This window comes from Puntigrus tetrazona, unplaced genomic scaffold (genome assembly GCF_018831695.1).
Source record: "Puntigrus tetrazona isolate hp1 unplaced genomic scaffold, ASM1883169v1 S000001111, whole genome shotgun sequence".
NCBI lineage: Eukaryota > Metazoa > Chordata > Actinopteri > Cypriniformes > Cyprinidae > Puntigrus > Puntigrus tetrazona.
Window position 1 is genome coordinate 540,145 of NW_025048699.1, and position 14,856 is coordinate 555,000.

The 14,856-nt window shown below is 35.7% G+C and overlaps 2 protein-coding genes across 3 annotated transcripts in view; one reads left to right on the forward strand and one right to left on the reverse strand.

The window, feature by feature from the left end:
* The first annotated feature begins 200 nt into the window (after nucleotides 1–200).
* scarb2c (scavenger receptor class B, member 2c) lies at nucleotides 201–13,733 on the forward strand. Of its 2 annotated transcripts, none has more exons than XM_043234380.1 (12): nucleotides 201–419; nucleotides 1,335–1,492; nucleotides 3,689–3,833; nucleotides 3,955–4,140; nucleotides 4,942–5,033; nucleotides 5,119–5,238; nucleotides 6,158–6,336; nucleotides 6,413–6,531; nucleotides 9,428–9,501; nucleotides 10,981–11,032; nucleotides 11,695–11,847; nucleotides 12,574–13,733. In XM_043234380.1, exons 1-12 carry the CDS (start codon nucleotides 300–302, stop codon nucleotides 12,610–12,612), a joined length of 1,437 nt encoding a protein of 478 aa, XP_043090315.1. In that variant the 5' UTR covers nucleotides 201–299; the 3' UTR covers nucleotides 12,613–13,733. The 2 variants fall into 2 exon arrangements, with proteins under 2 accessions (XP_043090315.1, XP_043090313.1); XM_043234378.1 differs by having other exon boundaries at nucleotides 202–419; nucleotides 10,978–11,032; nucleotides 12,574–13,729.
* Nucleotides 13,418–14,856, reverse strand: part of LOC122341070 (liver-expressed antimicrobial peptide 2) — a 3,696-nt gene continuing 2,257 nt past the window's right edge. The window contains exons 3-4 of the mRNA XM_043234397.1: nucleotides 14,591–14,733; nucleotides 13,418–14,349 (exon numbers count right to left, since the gene is read on the reverse strand). Coding sequence (XP_043090332.1) covers nucleotides 14,310–14,349; nucleotides 14,591–14,733 — 183 coding nt within the window. The 3' untranslated portion in view covers nucleotides 13,418–14,309. The remainder of the gene's footprint in view (nucleotides 14,350–14,590; nucleotides 14,734–14,856) is intronic.

Sequence of the window (14,856 nt, forward strand, 5' to 3'; positions counted from 1 at the left end):
TTTTCTTTTGCATGTCACGCAATTATCTTTTGGGTTAGTATTTTTTAAAAGATTATATTTTCCAGAGTACAAGTGTGTGCTAACCACAGGAACCCCGTGCCGTGTTTTGACAGTGTTTCTATGGAGGCTCGTCTCAGTGAGCCGTCGAGCGCCCCCTGCAGGAAGTCTCCTTCGAGTCTCGTGACAGACGCTCGTTTTTTGTTTGTCTCTGAGTTCATGACACATGTAAACACCCTTGAGTCCGGTTCAGCTGCTCTGTGTCTTTGTCCGTCCCTGTCGGAGCCGAACCGAGCCGGATCATGCTCCGGTCCTGCTGTGTTTACGGCGCAGGAGTCCTCTGCGTCCTGCTGCTGATCGCCGGCATCGCGATGGCTTTGACGCAGGTCTTTCAGAAGCTCATAAACAACACCATAAAGAAGGTCAGTGACTATGAATGCGTCTTCATATGGGCTTTTCATATCATATTTATCTTATGTTCTTCATGCATATGTTGACCATGCATATGTGACTATAATTTATAATATAATATTTCATTATAATATAGTATAATGTACATTATTTATTTATTCTACTCACTTAATATAGAACGTTACTGTACACAGTATTAATTTGCCATATATTTCAATTAAAATATGAATATTATAATGTGTTATAATGCATTATTTTGAAAGGCAATTTTCTAGTTTATATAATATTCTATTTTTTTAGTTTTATAGAAATCCAAAAAAAATATAGTAGGCTATGTGTATTACAATGTAATATATATTATATTAATATTATAATACTATTTTATTTTGCATAGCAATATTTTATAACTCAGGCATTATAAGTATTATAATTATTATTTTCAACTCGCATAATATTATCATAATACTGTAATTATAGAATTATGAAGCATTAATATAATCATGTTTATTCACTATTGTCTCTACGCTATGTTTCAGATGTGTTCAAAATCTGTTATTTTTATGGGGTTTTTTTGCCAGGGTTAGTATTATAGAATTTCACTTTATACAGTTTACTGGGTTTTGACATACATTGTCTTACATGCACTAATATGATTGAATTAATATCATATTTATATTATGCTTGAAGGAGAGAAATTACATAGTAATACCACGTCCAGAAAAAGTCATTTTTTGTTAATGGCAGATTTTTTTTGTTGTAAATGTGCACTTGGAGTTGGATATGAAAAATAAAAAAAATAAGATATTATGACGTTATCTGCATAAAGCAACTTCATGTGTTTGTCTTTTCTGAATAGTTTTAGAAACCGTGGGTTTGTGTACTAATAACTTTGCTCATTTCTACCCATCTTTCTCTTGCCCTTACAGCAAGTAGTTCTGGAAAACGGAACAGAGGCGTTTTCGGTGTTTGAAAACCCACCGCCGCCGGTTTACATGCAGTTTTACTTCTTTAATCTGACCAATCCCGCGGAGGTTCTGGATGGAGACAAGCCCTTCGTCCAGCAGATCGGCCCGTATACGTACAGGTCAGTGCTGGACTTGTTTTCCTCTTGATGTGTGACGGACGGGAAGGGATTCACATGACTGCCTTTTTGCTGTTGCTTTCTCTTGCACAAGCTTCCCTTGATGACACAGCAGATATTCTATCTTCCTGAAAACTAATAACTGTTCAGGGTCTTTGTATTTGTTCATCTGAAGCCTCAAGGAAAACCCTAGCAACCGCAGAGCAATCCAATTAAAACTTAAGACTTAAAACTTTCACACTTTGAGCTTTCAGAACTGCTGCAAACTTAAAATTGCTTCAAACTTCCAGTTTTTGCATTGCTTCATGGGTAAAACTGCGTTTAAAAACTCTTTTAAGCTTTTAGAACTTAAAACTGCTTTTAAAAATGGCTTCAGCTGTGAAGCTTTTAAAACAGCTCCGAACTTAAAGTTGCTTTTAAACATGCTTCAAACGTCCAACTTTTACATTGCTTTACGCATTAAACAGCTTTTTAAAACTCTTTCAAACTTTAAGCTTTTACGAACTTAAAACTGCTTCAAACTTTAAGCTTTTAGAACTTAAAACTGCTTTTAAAAATAGCTTCAAGCTTTTAAAACCGTTTTAGACTTAAAAGTCCTTTAAACTATTTTAAAACAGCTTAGAACTTAAAGTTACTTTTAAACCTGCTTCAAACATCCAGCTTTTACATTGCTTTACGCGTTAAACTGCTTTTAAAAATTCTTTGAAACTTTAAACTTTTAGAACCTAAAACTGCTTTTAAAAATGGCTTCAACTTTTAAAATCGTTTTAGACTTATAACTCCTTTAAACTATTTTAAAATAGCTTCGAACCTAAGTTCTTTTTAAAACTGCTTAAAGCTTTTAGAAACTTCACACTTTAAGCTTTTAGAACTTAAAACTGATTTTAAAAATGGCTTCAAGCTTTTAAAATCGTTTTAGACTTAAAACGCCTTTAAACTATTTTAAAACAGCTTTGAACCTGAAGTTTCTTTTAAAACTGCTTCACACTTTAAGCTTTTAGAACTTAAAACTGCTTTTAAAAATGGCTTTAACCTTTTAAAACCGCTTTAGACTTAAAACTCTTTTAAACTATTTTAAAACAGCTCTGAACCTGAAGTTTCTTTTAAAACTGCTTCACACTTTAAGCTTTTAGAACTTATAACTGCTTTTAAAAATGGCTTTAAGCTTTTAAAACGGCTTTAGACTTAAAACTCCTTTAAACTATTTTAAAACAGCTTCAAACCTAAAGTGTCTTTTAAAACTGCGTCAAACTTTAAGCTTTTAGAACTTGAAACTGCTTTTAAAAATGGCTTCACCTGTGAAGCGTTTAAAACTGCTTCAAACTTCCCTTCCCATTTTTATAGCCATTAAACTGCCATAATTTCAAAAGATCATACCTCTATTTACATTGAGCTTTCAGCATCGTAACGTTGCAGATATTGTTTGTGCTCAAACAGCAACATTACACGCTAACTATCATTAAAGGGACAGTTCACCCAAAAATGAAAATGAAAATGTGATGTTTATCTGCTTACCCCCAGAGCATCTTAATGTACGTCTAACATGTCTAACAAAAAAAAGAAAGCATTACTTTTCACATAATTTACCTTTATTAGTTTTGACGTCATGGCAACAACTCTTTCTCTTCTCGCCAAGATGTAGGTGCCGTTTCTTCAGTAGAACACAAACAAAGATTTTTATCTCAAACCGTCGCAGTCTGACAGGTCAAAGGGCACACTCTATGAGAAAAAAAAATACATAGACAAAAGGAAATTAAACACTGTGGTTCGTGACGATTCATTGATGTGCGAATAAACTAGATCGGTTTGTGCAAAATATATAAGCAAATAGATAATCACATCTTCATTTTCATCACATCACATCACATTTTCATTTTTGTGTGAACTATCCCTTTAACAAAGTGAAATCGCAGTCGGACACCCCTTTGATGCTGCTCCAAAACTGCTTTCAGAGCTTTTAAAAACGATTTAAACGTCAAGCTTTTGAAAACCGCTTCAAATTGCTTTCAAAACCGCTAAACTAGTCTTTTAAAACCACTTTTATGCTGCAGTTTTCTCTTGCACAACAAAGCTGAAGACCACATAATGCTCCAGATTTTAGACTGTCTGTCCTGAATCAGATGACCTGTTGTTTTTAAAATAGCTCAACTCCGTGACGGTGTTATTTTTTCAGTGTTACATATGCATTTCCTCTTTCAGGGAGTATCGGCCGAAGGAGGAAGTGAAATTTCTGGACAACGGAACGAGAGTCGAGGCTGTCAATCCCAAGACGTACGTGTTTGAGCCCAACATGTCACGCGGCTCGGAGGACGACATCGTCCGGACGGTCAACATCCCCGCTGTGGTGAGGCCGCGATCTCTGACCTACTGAAACACGCGAAAGCGTGTGGCTTTTCACCCAAATGCAAAATAAGAAATTCTGCTTGCGCGAAAAATTCACAGCGTACGGTTGTTTTTGACTTCAGACTGTGATGGAGAAAACCAAAGGTAGATGGTTTGAGCGCTTCGTCAGCGACTTGATGACGTCTCACAACGTCGGGCTGTTTGGGACGTTCAGGGTCGGTGACCTGCTGTGGGGTTACGAAGATCCGCTGCTTAAATTGATCCAAACATTTATCCCAATGGATGACCACTTTGGACTCTTCTATAAGGTTGGTGTCCGTGGTGTTTGCTGTCAATCATTATTACTAGCGCCGGTTTTAAACCTCTTAACGCTAAATAATAAAGATCGGTGTGTGCGTCATTGTGCAGAGTTTGCGCTTTAGATAAGAATGACTCAAATCATGTGTTTTGGTTGAAGTTTGTGGCACCAGCTCCCGCTTTGGCTGTTCATTAGATTCGAGGAAAAGTAAAATAGTGCTTTTATTCATTAAGAATGCACTAAATGGATTAAAGGCGTTACTAAAGCTGTCCTTTGAACTTTTTATTCATCTGTGAATCTTGACAAATTAAATGCATCACAGTTTCAACAAAAATGTAGCACTGATCAGCACGAACCTAGACCACAAATCCAGCCCAAAGGGTCCATTTGAGATTTCTACATAATATTTCTACATAATGTTACATTTTTATACTTGGTTTGTTAGGATAGGAGAATATTTGGCTGAGATAGAAATATTTAAAACTCTGAGGATCGAGAAAATCAGCATCTTCTTGGAGCACGATCTTTCCTTATTGTTTTGGCATATTTTTGCCATATTATTACATATTACTACAAATATACCCCAGTACGGTTTTGTAATCCAGTGTTACATATTAGAATGATTTCTGATAGAGACACTATTATTTCACAATTTTTACCATGTCTTTCATCAAAAAAGCAGCCTCTGTGAACAAAGGAGGCTTCAGTAACTTTGCTTTGTATTTGTGTTTCTCGGTGATACACACATCTGTTGTGTGTGTGTGTGTGTGTGTGTGTGTGTTTCATTCTCACGTCACTGACTGCGTTTCAGAAAAATGGCACAGATGACGGTGATTATATTTTCTTCACCGGAAAGCAGAACTATCAGGACTTTGCTCGTATAGACGAGTGGAACGGACAGAGGTAGAATCAGCAGAAAACTCTCATTTTATCTGTAGAGGGATTTAGAAATCGGATTGAATCATGGATTATTTGTTGTGTTCGTCAGTACGTTGAACTGGTGGAGCACAGAAGGGTGTAACAGGATCAACGGCACCGACGGAGCGTCTTTCCATCCAGTCATCACAAAAACTGAGAAACTCTATATGTTCTCCTCTGATCTGTGCAGGTGAGGATCAGTTAACGGATCTTAATTAGTATTCAATCGATCAAAAGTGACCGTAAGCGCATTTCTAAAGATTTGTTGTAAAGAAGCGCTGCTCTTCGAACTCTTCTATGAATCTCGAAAAATGAAATCAGCAAATCAGCAAATGATTTCTGAAGGATCATGTGACACTGAAGACTGGAGTAATGATGCTGAAAATTCAGATTTGATCACAGGAATCAAAAACGGCTCATCGGATGTACACATAGAAATCAGCTATTTTAAATTAAAATAATATTTCTCAATTTTGCTGTATTTCTGATTAAATGCAGCCTTGATGAGCAAAAGAGACTACTTTCAGAAACATGAACCCCAAACTTTTGAACAATACTATAGTATGTGATGATAATTTGATGCATATTAATATATGATGATATGTGATCTTTAAATATGATTAATATATGGTAATATGATGAATATCATCCTTCAATCTTCACATTCAGCCGCCAAAATGTCCTAAAAGTGATTAATAATGAGTAACTGATTAAAGGTTTGGTTTAGGAATGCTCTTATGGATTCGGTCTGAACGTGTGACCTGTTGAACTCAGTGCTTACGTGTGACCATGCATTTTTCCTAAAAGAGTGATTAAAAAAACTATATTTATCTATCAGGTCATACTGTATGTGGGGGGAAAGCGTGTGTGATTCTTCATTTCTGTGTTTGTTTAATTGGGTCTAAACCAGGCCTCCGAACAAGCAAAACTATTCAGCCAGAGTCAGTTTACAGTGAGAATTATAGTCAAACAAAGCTGTTTAAGAGAAGTAGGTCAAACTGAAAGACAAATCAGCTTTTCAGATTTATTGCTTGTTTACAGTCCCAATCCTAATTTAAGTCATCTTTCAGTGGTATCAGTGTGTGTTTAATGTATGTTTGTGCTGACAGGTCTATATATGCCCAGTACGAGTCTGACGTGAGCGTACAAGGGGTTCCCGGTTTCCGTTTTGTCCCACCCAGTGAAGTTTTCGCCAACCTTACGATTAACCCAGATAACGCGGGCTTCTGCGTGCCGGCTGGAAACTGTCTCGGCTCCGGCCTCCTCAACGTCAGCGTCTGCAAAGAAGGTCAGTGAGAGTCTGAATGCTGTTTATTATCATACAGATGCTGGGACGTCCCGCTAACGCGTGTGCCTCCTCTCAGATGCGCCAATCATCATGTCCTCCCCTCACTTCTACCAGGCGGATGACAAGTTTGTACAAGATGTGTTTGGGATGAATCCTAACAAGGAGGAGCATGAGACAGTCGTTGACATCAACCCGGTAAGTCTGTATAGACCTAATGGAAAGGTCTGACGAATTGGCGTTTTATTCTCCTCAACTGAAGCAAAATCTGCATAAATCCTCATAATCACAGCCAACCAGAATTCCTTTATTCATGCACTTGCATGTTCATGCACTTATATATATATATATATATATATATATATATATATATATATATATATATATATATATATATATATATATATATATATATATATATATATATTAGTGATATCACATCAAATATTTTCTCAGAATAGTTTATTTAACATTTATAAGAAAATATGAGTATAGTGTGCAACTAATGAGTATAAACACTGAGTTTAGTATAGTGTGCATACTGAGTCAAGCATGCCTATGGTTATATTGTGCAAACATAGAAATAATGAGTATACATGTAAATAATAAGTATAATGTATACAAGTATAGTTTGCATATAGGTATAGCATGTACAGAATGAGTATAGAGTGTAGGTTTTTATATATAGTGTTTACGCAATGAGTATACAGCACGTGTAAATAACAAGTATAGTGCATATGAGTACAGCATGTGTATATATATATATATAGTATGTGTTTAATGAGTGTACATGTACATAAGTATAGTGTATATGAGTATAGTGTGCGTATAGGTATAGCATGTACAGATTGAATATAGAGTGTAGGTTTTTATATGTAGTGTTTAGTAGGTTTTTTATATATAGTGTTTATACAATGAGTATACAGAACATGTATTTCTGCTGTATTCTCATTGTATAAACACTAAGCACACTAAGTATAATAAGTAATAAGTATAGTGCATAATGTATAGCTTGCATATGATTATAGCCTGTAGAGAATGAGTATAGAGTGTACCTTTTTATATATATATATATATATATATATATATATATATATATATATATATATATATATATATATATAGAGTGTGTGTATAGTGAGTATACATGTAAATAAGTATAATGTACTGTATATGATTATAGTGTGCATAATGCCTATAGCATGTATAGAATGAATATAGAGTGTAGCTTTTATATATATTGTGTGTTTATAAATTTAGATGTAAATAATAAGTATAGCATATACGAGTATAGTGTGCATAAGTAAGTATAGCATGTACAGAATGACTATAGAGTGTAGGTTTTTATATACTGAGTTTATACAGCACGTGTAAATAATAAGTACGCTAAGTGTGCAGCATGTATAGAATGAGTAAATATAGAGTGTAGCTGGGATATACTGTAAATACTATACATGTAAATAGCAAGTATAGTGTATGTAGTGTAAATAATGTATATAGTGTGTATTTATCTGCACCGCCATAGGAGGGCGTCATCACTCCACACTCAGGCTTCAGGCCTGCAATACTATTCAGACACAGGTTCAGTTTCATTCGAATACTCACGTTTCTGACCGATAGCAATACTACAGATCCAGAACGAGTGAATGAATGAATAACAGCATCTATATTTCATTATTTACTGACAGAACAAACACACATTTATGCTTGTGTCTGAGTCACTCTCTGATAAACCAGATGGTGTTAGGGTGACGTTATCTGATTTCGTACTCCAGACGCGTCCCACTTCCCGGCAGGTAGTTAGTAATTAAACTAGTGGCTGTTTTGATTATTTTGTGTGTCGTGGGAGTTTGTTTAGTTTACAGTTAGAGTTTCTACCAACCTTTTGTACAAAAGAGTTCAGACGTTCAACGAAGATCGGAGCACCAGATTCTTCCAGGAGCGTGTTAAATAACTGCACATGTGTGTTTGATAAGCGCTTTTGCTGCAGGTTTGGGATCTCCACGGATCAACGGGATAAAGTGTATTGTGGGTGTGTTTTATGGTGTTTGTATAGGTTCACTTGGAAGAGATTCAGGTGATCCTTCTACCCTATAAACCTGTGCTACAGTAACTGTATCAGATGCTAATACCACCGTGTACCATGGTACTGAATGATTATTACATATATACTGTTATTTTATTTGATTTCTAGTAAAGGATAGGTTTTCATTATGTGCACGTGACAGGAAAGATGTGCGTCGCTTTATGATATAAATAATTTTCTCATATCAGTTCTCATCATGAACAGTTCATTGAAACAAGCAAAATAGTCTTTGTTTTCTGTTTGAAATAAGATCATTTTTAAATTATATATATATATATATATATATATATATATATATATATATATATATATATATATATATATATATATATATATTATTATTATTTTTTTTTTTGCTTAACCCATTAGCAGATCGATTTTGTTTGTTTTAAGCAAGAAGTCACTTCATTTTGACTTCAGAATTAAATCAAGAAATATCTATTCTGTGTCCAATAGAGTTTTTAAGTAAAATGTTCCTTAAGTTCACATTAAATAAAAACACTCTTTGTACTATCTTCTTGTGAGCGATTCATCAGTTTATGATAATGTTTTTATTTTTATTTTAGTTAAACCAGTATAATATACAGTATAACATGCATAAAAGGAGTATAATGTGTGTAATGAATAATGAATATAAAGTGCATTTAGGAACTATAGGTGTGTATGTGTGTGTGTGTGTGTAATGAGTGTAATGTAGCGTATAAGGAGTATAGTGCCCTTATAAGGAGCATGCATATAGTGAGTATAATATACAAATATAATTAGTATAGTGTGCATATAATGTGTATATTAATTAGTGTTTATTCAATAAATCTGTTTATTGTTTTAATGCATTTGAACTGTCTTATTTAAAATGTTTCTGTTCATGATCTAATTTGTTGTTATCTTTTGATCGTCTCACAAACCCCAGGAATTTGTGAGAAGCTATTATTGAGTAATAATCGCCAGTATTAAAGAATGGTGTATTTGGTGTTGACTGTGTGTGTGTGTGTGTGTGTGTGTTCTCAGCTCACTGGGATGTTGCTTCACGGTGCGAAGCGTGTTCAGGTGAACGTCTACCTGCAGCAGATCCCGGGGTTCAGGTGAGGATGAGTCATGTTCATCGTTTAATATAGCACCGCATTGTTCTGTTGACTTAACAGAGATGTCGTTTCAAAGTCTCCAGTTAATCGGCTTTTAATTATTTCGATCAATCGATGTAAAATGGAGCGCAGTTGGATTGTTCCAGGCCTGTAACGACTGCAGGACTTCTGGGTTACATAAGTCTGAACCCTGACCTGGAGTAGGTCAGCCCAGCTGTAATGATTGACAGCTGCGTGTTTGAGTTATTCTCGGACGTGAAGCGAGCGGATCGGTTTCTGAGTCTGTTTGGGGGTCAGGTGGTCCGCTGCCGAATGTCTTGCTTGGGCCGACAGCTCGTTGGCTTGGTTTTGAAATGCGATCTATCTCAGAGAGCAGATAAATCCTGCTCATCAGCGTGTGAACGGTCATCTCAGAGCCGCTTTAATCTCATAGTCTGAGAGGAGGTGTGTGTGTGTGTGTTTGCATTCCCCTCAAACCATGCCAATTGGTCTAAAGCAGTGTTATTTCTGTATTATTATACAGTATATACAAAAGACAAAAAGAAAGGTTTTTGCGACTTTATATCTCACAATTCTGAGGAAAAAAAAATCACAGTTGCCTTTTTAAATGTTTGATTCAGTTCAGAGCACAAAAGCAGTCATCAGCAGCACAGATGTATTTGTAGCAATTGACAAGAATGTATTCCATCCATTTTTCTTTTATGCCAAAAATCATTAGGATATTAATTAAAATTAAAAGATATTTTTCTTCCATAAATATATCAAAATTTCATTTTTTGATTACCAATATACATCGCTAAGGACTTTATTTGGACAACTTTAAAAGCACTTTTCTCAATATTTACTTTTTTTTTTTTGCACATTCAATTTCTAACACATTCATTTCAAATTCTATCTCTTATCCTAACAAAACATACATCAATGGAAATCCTATTTATTCAGCTTTCATATGATGCATAAATCTCAATTAGATGTATATATGATGTATCAATCTCGCCTATAAGAGTTTATGTTAATATTTAGATTTTTATGGCTTGTTTTCATTTTAATTTATTAGTTTGTTTTAGATTTGTTTTGTTTTAGTAATTAGTCATTTTTAAATACCTATATATATTTTTCATTATTCATTTTAGTTTATTTAATTTAACTTTGTAAGTTATAGTTTTGTATTTTATTTATTGTTTGATATATTACAAATATTGAACTTATTTAAAACCTCTGTTGATAGGGTGGTATGTTAATGGGTGTTATTATATATTATAATTGTTACTGTATTTATCATTTTCTGGTTTCACTATATTTTTAGTTAAGGTTTTAGTAATTTGTTTTTATTTTTATTTTTAGTTATTTTAAACAGAAAATTGGAAATATTGCTGAAACAAGGTTGACTGATGTATTTATTTTTTAATAATTTTAGTTTTTTTAAGTAAACATGCTTTAAGTACCATTTAAATCACATTTTCTTTCTTCGTTTAGCAGTCAAACTGGGAAGATCCGGACGCTGGTGTTTCCAGTGATGTACCTTAATGAGGTAGAGTTTTAGAAAATCGCCATCTGTGTTTTTCTTCAAGGTCTTTGCATGATACTTAGTTTGTCTACGTATCAAAACATGCCGAGGTCACATAGTTGCAGTGTCAAGGTCATGGGTTTGATTGCCAGAAAAATGAACTGAAAAACTCTCACACAAAGCCACAAATAGCAAACCTCAACTCCTGGTTTGTCAAAATGTGACTTTATCGTCATCCAGCTCTAATTTGCTAAATGCAACTCTAGGGCATGGAGATATTAAGATATTATAAACATGGATCTTCTGTAAAGCTGCAGTCGAGACGGATCAAGCGACTTTTTCATCACGTGTGTTTTGTATTTGTCGCTTTGTTGAGATGCAGAATCGGGTGAAAGGTGCAACGGATAAAGCGTCCAAACGCGGTGCAAAATTTACATTAACCTTTGAACGACACAAGGCATGAGAGAGTAAAGGAGACGGTTGCATCAGTTTAAGAGATAAACCGGTCTCAGCATTAGGTCTGGATGAAAGTGGACTAAATGAAAAAGATCATAGTTCTGTCAGATGAGATCTTCGCTCTGAAGCAGTTCTTTTGAGTTCGTGTTATCAGACATGGCCTGAGGAGGAAACATGAAAGTGTTTTTCTTCCGTTTCTGTCTCTTCTTATCTTCCATCCTGTTTTTCAGAGCGTCCTTATTGACGAGGAATCGGCCAAGAAGCTGTACGCCGTTGTTACCGAGGCTAACGTGATCATCAACATCCCCTTCATAGTGATCAGTGTAGGCATCTTGCTGGGCATCATCTTCATAGTGTTCGTGTGCCGACAGCAGACGCCACCGGTGAGGCTCTCAACGCTTCCTTCGCGGAAACTACGAAAAAGAAATGTGCCAATTGAAATAAAGCTGCAATAAAAAAATATATATATATAAACATATAAAAAAAGGAAAAGATTAAAATAAAAATAAGCTTTAGGCGATAGTGTCTGCTAAACGCATAAATGTAAATGTAAATAAAATATAAATATTAAATTGAAGAACTTAAAATAAGTGTTCATTCTCGCTAACTAACATTAAAAGCAAATGTAATTTTTTTTCTGCTCTAATATTTTGCGCAAATGTATATGTATTTATTTAAAATATAAAAATTTTGAATTTGAAGTCATAAAATTGTGTGTATATATATATATATATATATATATATATATATATATATATATATATATATATATATATATATATACTACAATACTATAATAACCCTAAAATAGCCCTGGACACTAGGGCAAAAGATTTTGAATGCTTCATTGTAACACTTTTCATTTGAAATGTACGGGAAACTCAAGTCATGTTTGATTTTAATAGAACGTTATGTTAGCATTGAAATAAATAAACCGAGTGATACTATAACAAGCATAAAGATACAGGAGCACACATAAATATTGCGTAAATTCGACCAGTTATACTATTTTTTTTTTCAATGCGTCCTGTAATTGCATTTCTCCACAGAGACCCCCGCAGCGCTGCACTCTCTATATTTGAATGTGTTTGTTTTTTTCCCTCTCTCAGAGCACCGAGGCCGAGCGGGAGCCCCTGCTTTCATCCTAAACTCCCCAGACGTCACGACGAACTGACATGCGTTTAGACATTGAGCTTGATTTCTTTTTCTCACGGGCCAGAGTCGGTTCAAGGAGCGTCGGCGCGCGCGGCAGACGACTCAAAGTGCAAAGTTTGTCTCAGGTCACCTGGCCTCGGATCCAGGTCTTTCAGACGTGTTTTTAAAGAGCATCGCAGGTAGCGCGGGAGCGTCCAAATCAGCCAGTGAGTCTCACGTCCTAAACTGAATTCTAAATCGGAAAACACTAACAGAGCGACAGCGCTCGATGTACTGATGTCACCTGTACACATCACAGCCATATTAACACACTTATGCAATTTCGATGAGCTCATCCGACAAGTAAACTGACAGCGGTGCCAATTTTCAGGACTGCTTCACGTGAATCTGACTCTGTAATGTGCCAGGCGCATTTTAAAATCACTAAATCTTTTTTTAATTACCAAAGAACTCGGTGCCATGATATTTGCTCTTCTGCCATTTGATTGATTTCCGTAGATGCAAACCAAGATATCAATGGTGCATTGGCTCGATAATGTTTATAGAGTCCGCTAATAACACTTTTACAATATTCCTGAAAGACATCAACAATGATCACTAATTTAAACTCTTAATTTTTGCGAATAACCAGACTCAACTTTGTTTACAGTGTTCAGCAAATGCAGTATAAAGTGTTTCATCAGTATTACAGATTCAGCTTCAACGTTTCTGCTTCCTGAATGTATTTAATGTTCTTTTTCATGCACACGTTTTTGTTTTTCAATAGTAAACCTCATGTCCTGCATGGTTCATTTCCTATTTTATCGTTGTAGGCGTTTGGTGGCGGTTTTGTTGGTCTGAAAAGGGAAAGTTTGAGGTTTGATCATTTCATTTCGGGGGAAGTTCATATTGTAATGACCTGTGGGTTTGATCTGAAACCGTGGTCTGATTTCAGTTTCACTTCAGCTTGAAAGTAAATGTGCTTTTCCCGGGAATTAAATGTGTTTATGAATGAAGACCCAAGTGATGATGTTGGCTAAAAACAGGAATGTTCACGATTGATTCCATTTTTAAAATTCATTTTTTTATGCATTTATTTCATCATGCGAGCATTTGTAGTTTTTGTTTTCCTTAAAAAAAAAAAATATTGCACTATCAATGTAACAAAAATAACGAGGCAAACAATAAAACATTTGAACAAAACAAAAAAAAAACCCATCATCTCACTTTATGTGCCTGATATTTACAAAATAAATATGTTCCTGATTCTCCTGGAAGCCGCAGCCGGTAATGAAATAGATTTGCTACAGATTCGTTTGCCATGCGTGTTTGTATTTTGATCAGATCAAACATCTGGGCCTCACTGAATCTGAATCAGAAACTGTAGATCCAAAGTTAATATTTCACACGTTATCAAGATCTGTACAGCTGTAAAACATGGACGATGAGACTGGAGTTCTCGTTGACGTGTTCCTGAGAGTTTTCTGAGGAGGTGAATGTATATTTCGGCCCAAAACCAAACGAAACCAGTTCTGATTTTGGTGGTTAACATGCCCTGGCCATTTCTGTACAGTCTTGAGATTGCCGTAGGTGTCTTTAGGTGTTCTGTCAGATTGATGTAGGTCACGGTGTCCGAGAAATCAAAGGGATGCGCAATTATAGCCGTTTTTGTTCTCCATCATTTGATTTGGCGATCGTCATTTATCTTCAGTCACGACTGTTGAGATTTATTGAAGGAGCAGGTGTGTTTCCTGAAAGAGAGGAAAGGTAGATGGGTTATTGTTCGAGGGCTCACGTAAAAATAAATGCGTGAAAACATTTCCCGCTTGTGCTGGAGGGCGTTATAAATCTGAATTGCTGATTCACGCAGCGGTCAACGTTTTCGGCGATAACCTCTTATCTCTTTACGGCTTAGGGTTCAGGTTTCTGTGTGAAAGTCTTTTTGTGATTGGCGTTGTCTATATACGATCGTACGGAGATCTCGTTCTTCACCTGCAGTAGTTGGTTCCACACTCGTAATGATCTCTGCATCCAGAACCCACGGGTTTCAGAGTGTTCCATCTCCAGAGTAAAGAGCGCTTGGCCCGATGGATCAGTCCGGTCGCCCAGTCGGGGTCTATGGGTGCCGTCTGGACCTACAGGCAGGCAGAGAGGCAGGTGTGTTAGACCCAGTTGTTCAGGTTATTAAAAGGTAAGAAACAGATGGTGCTCCTATGGCTACCTTTTAAGCACCTTCATAAGAACGTTTTAACTTCCGA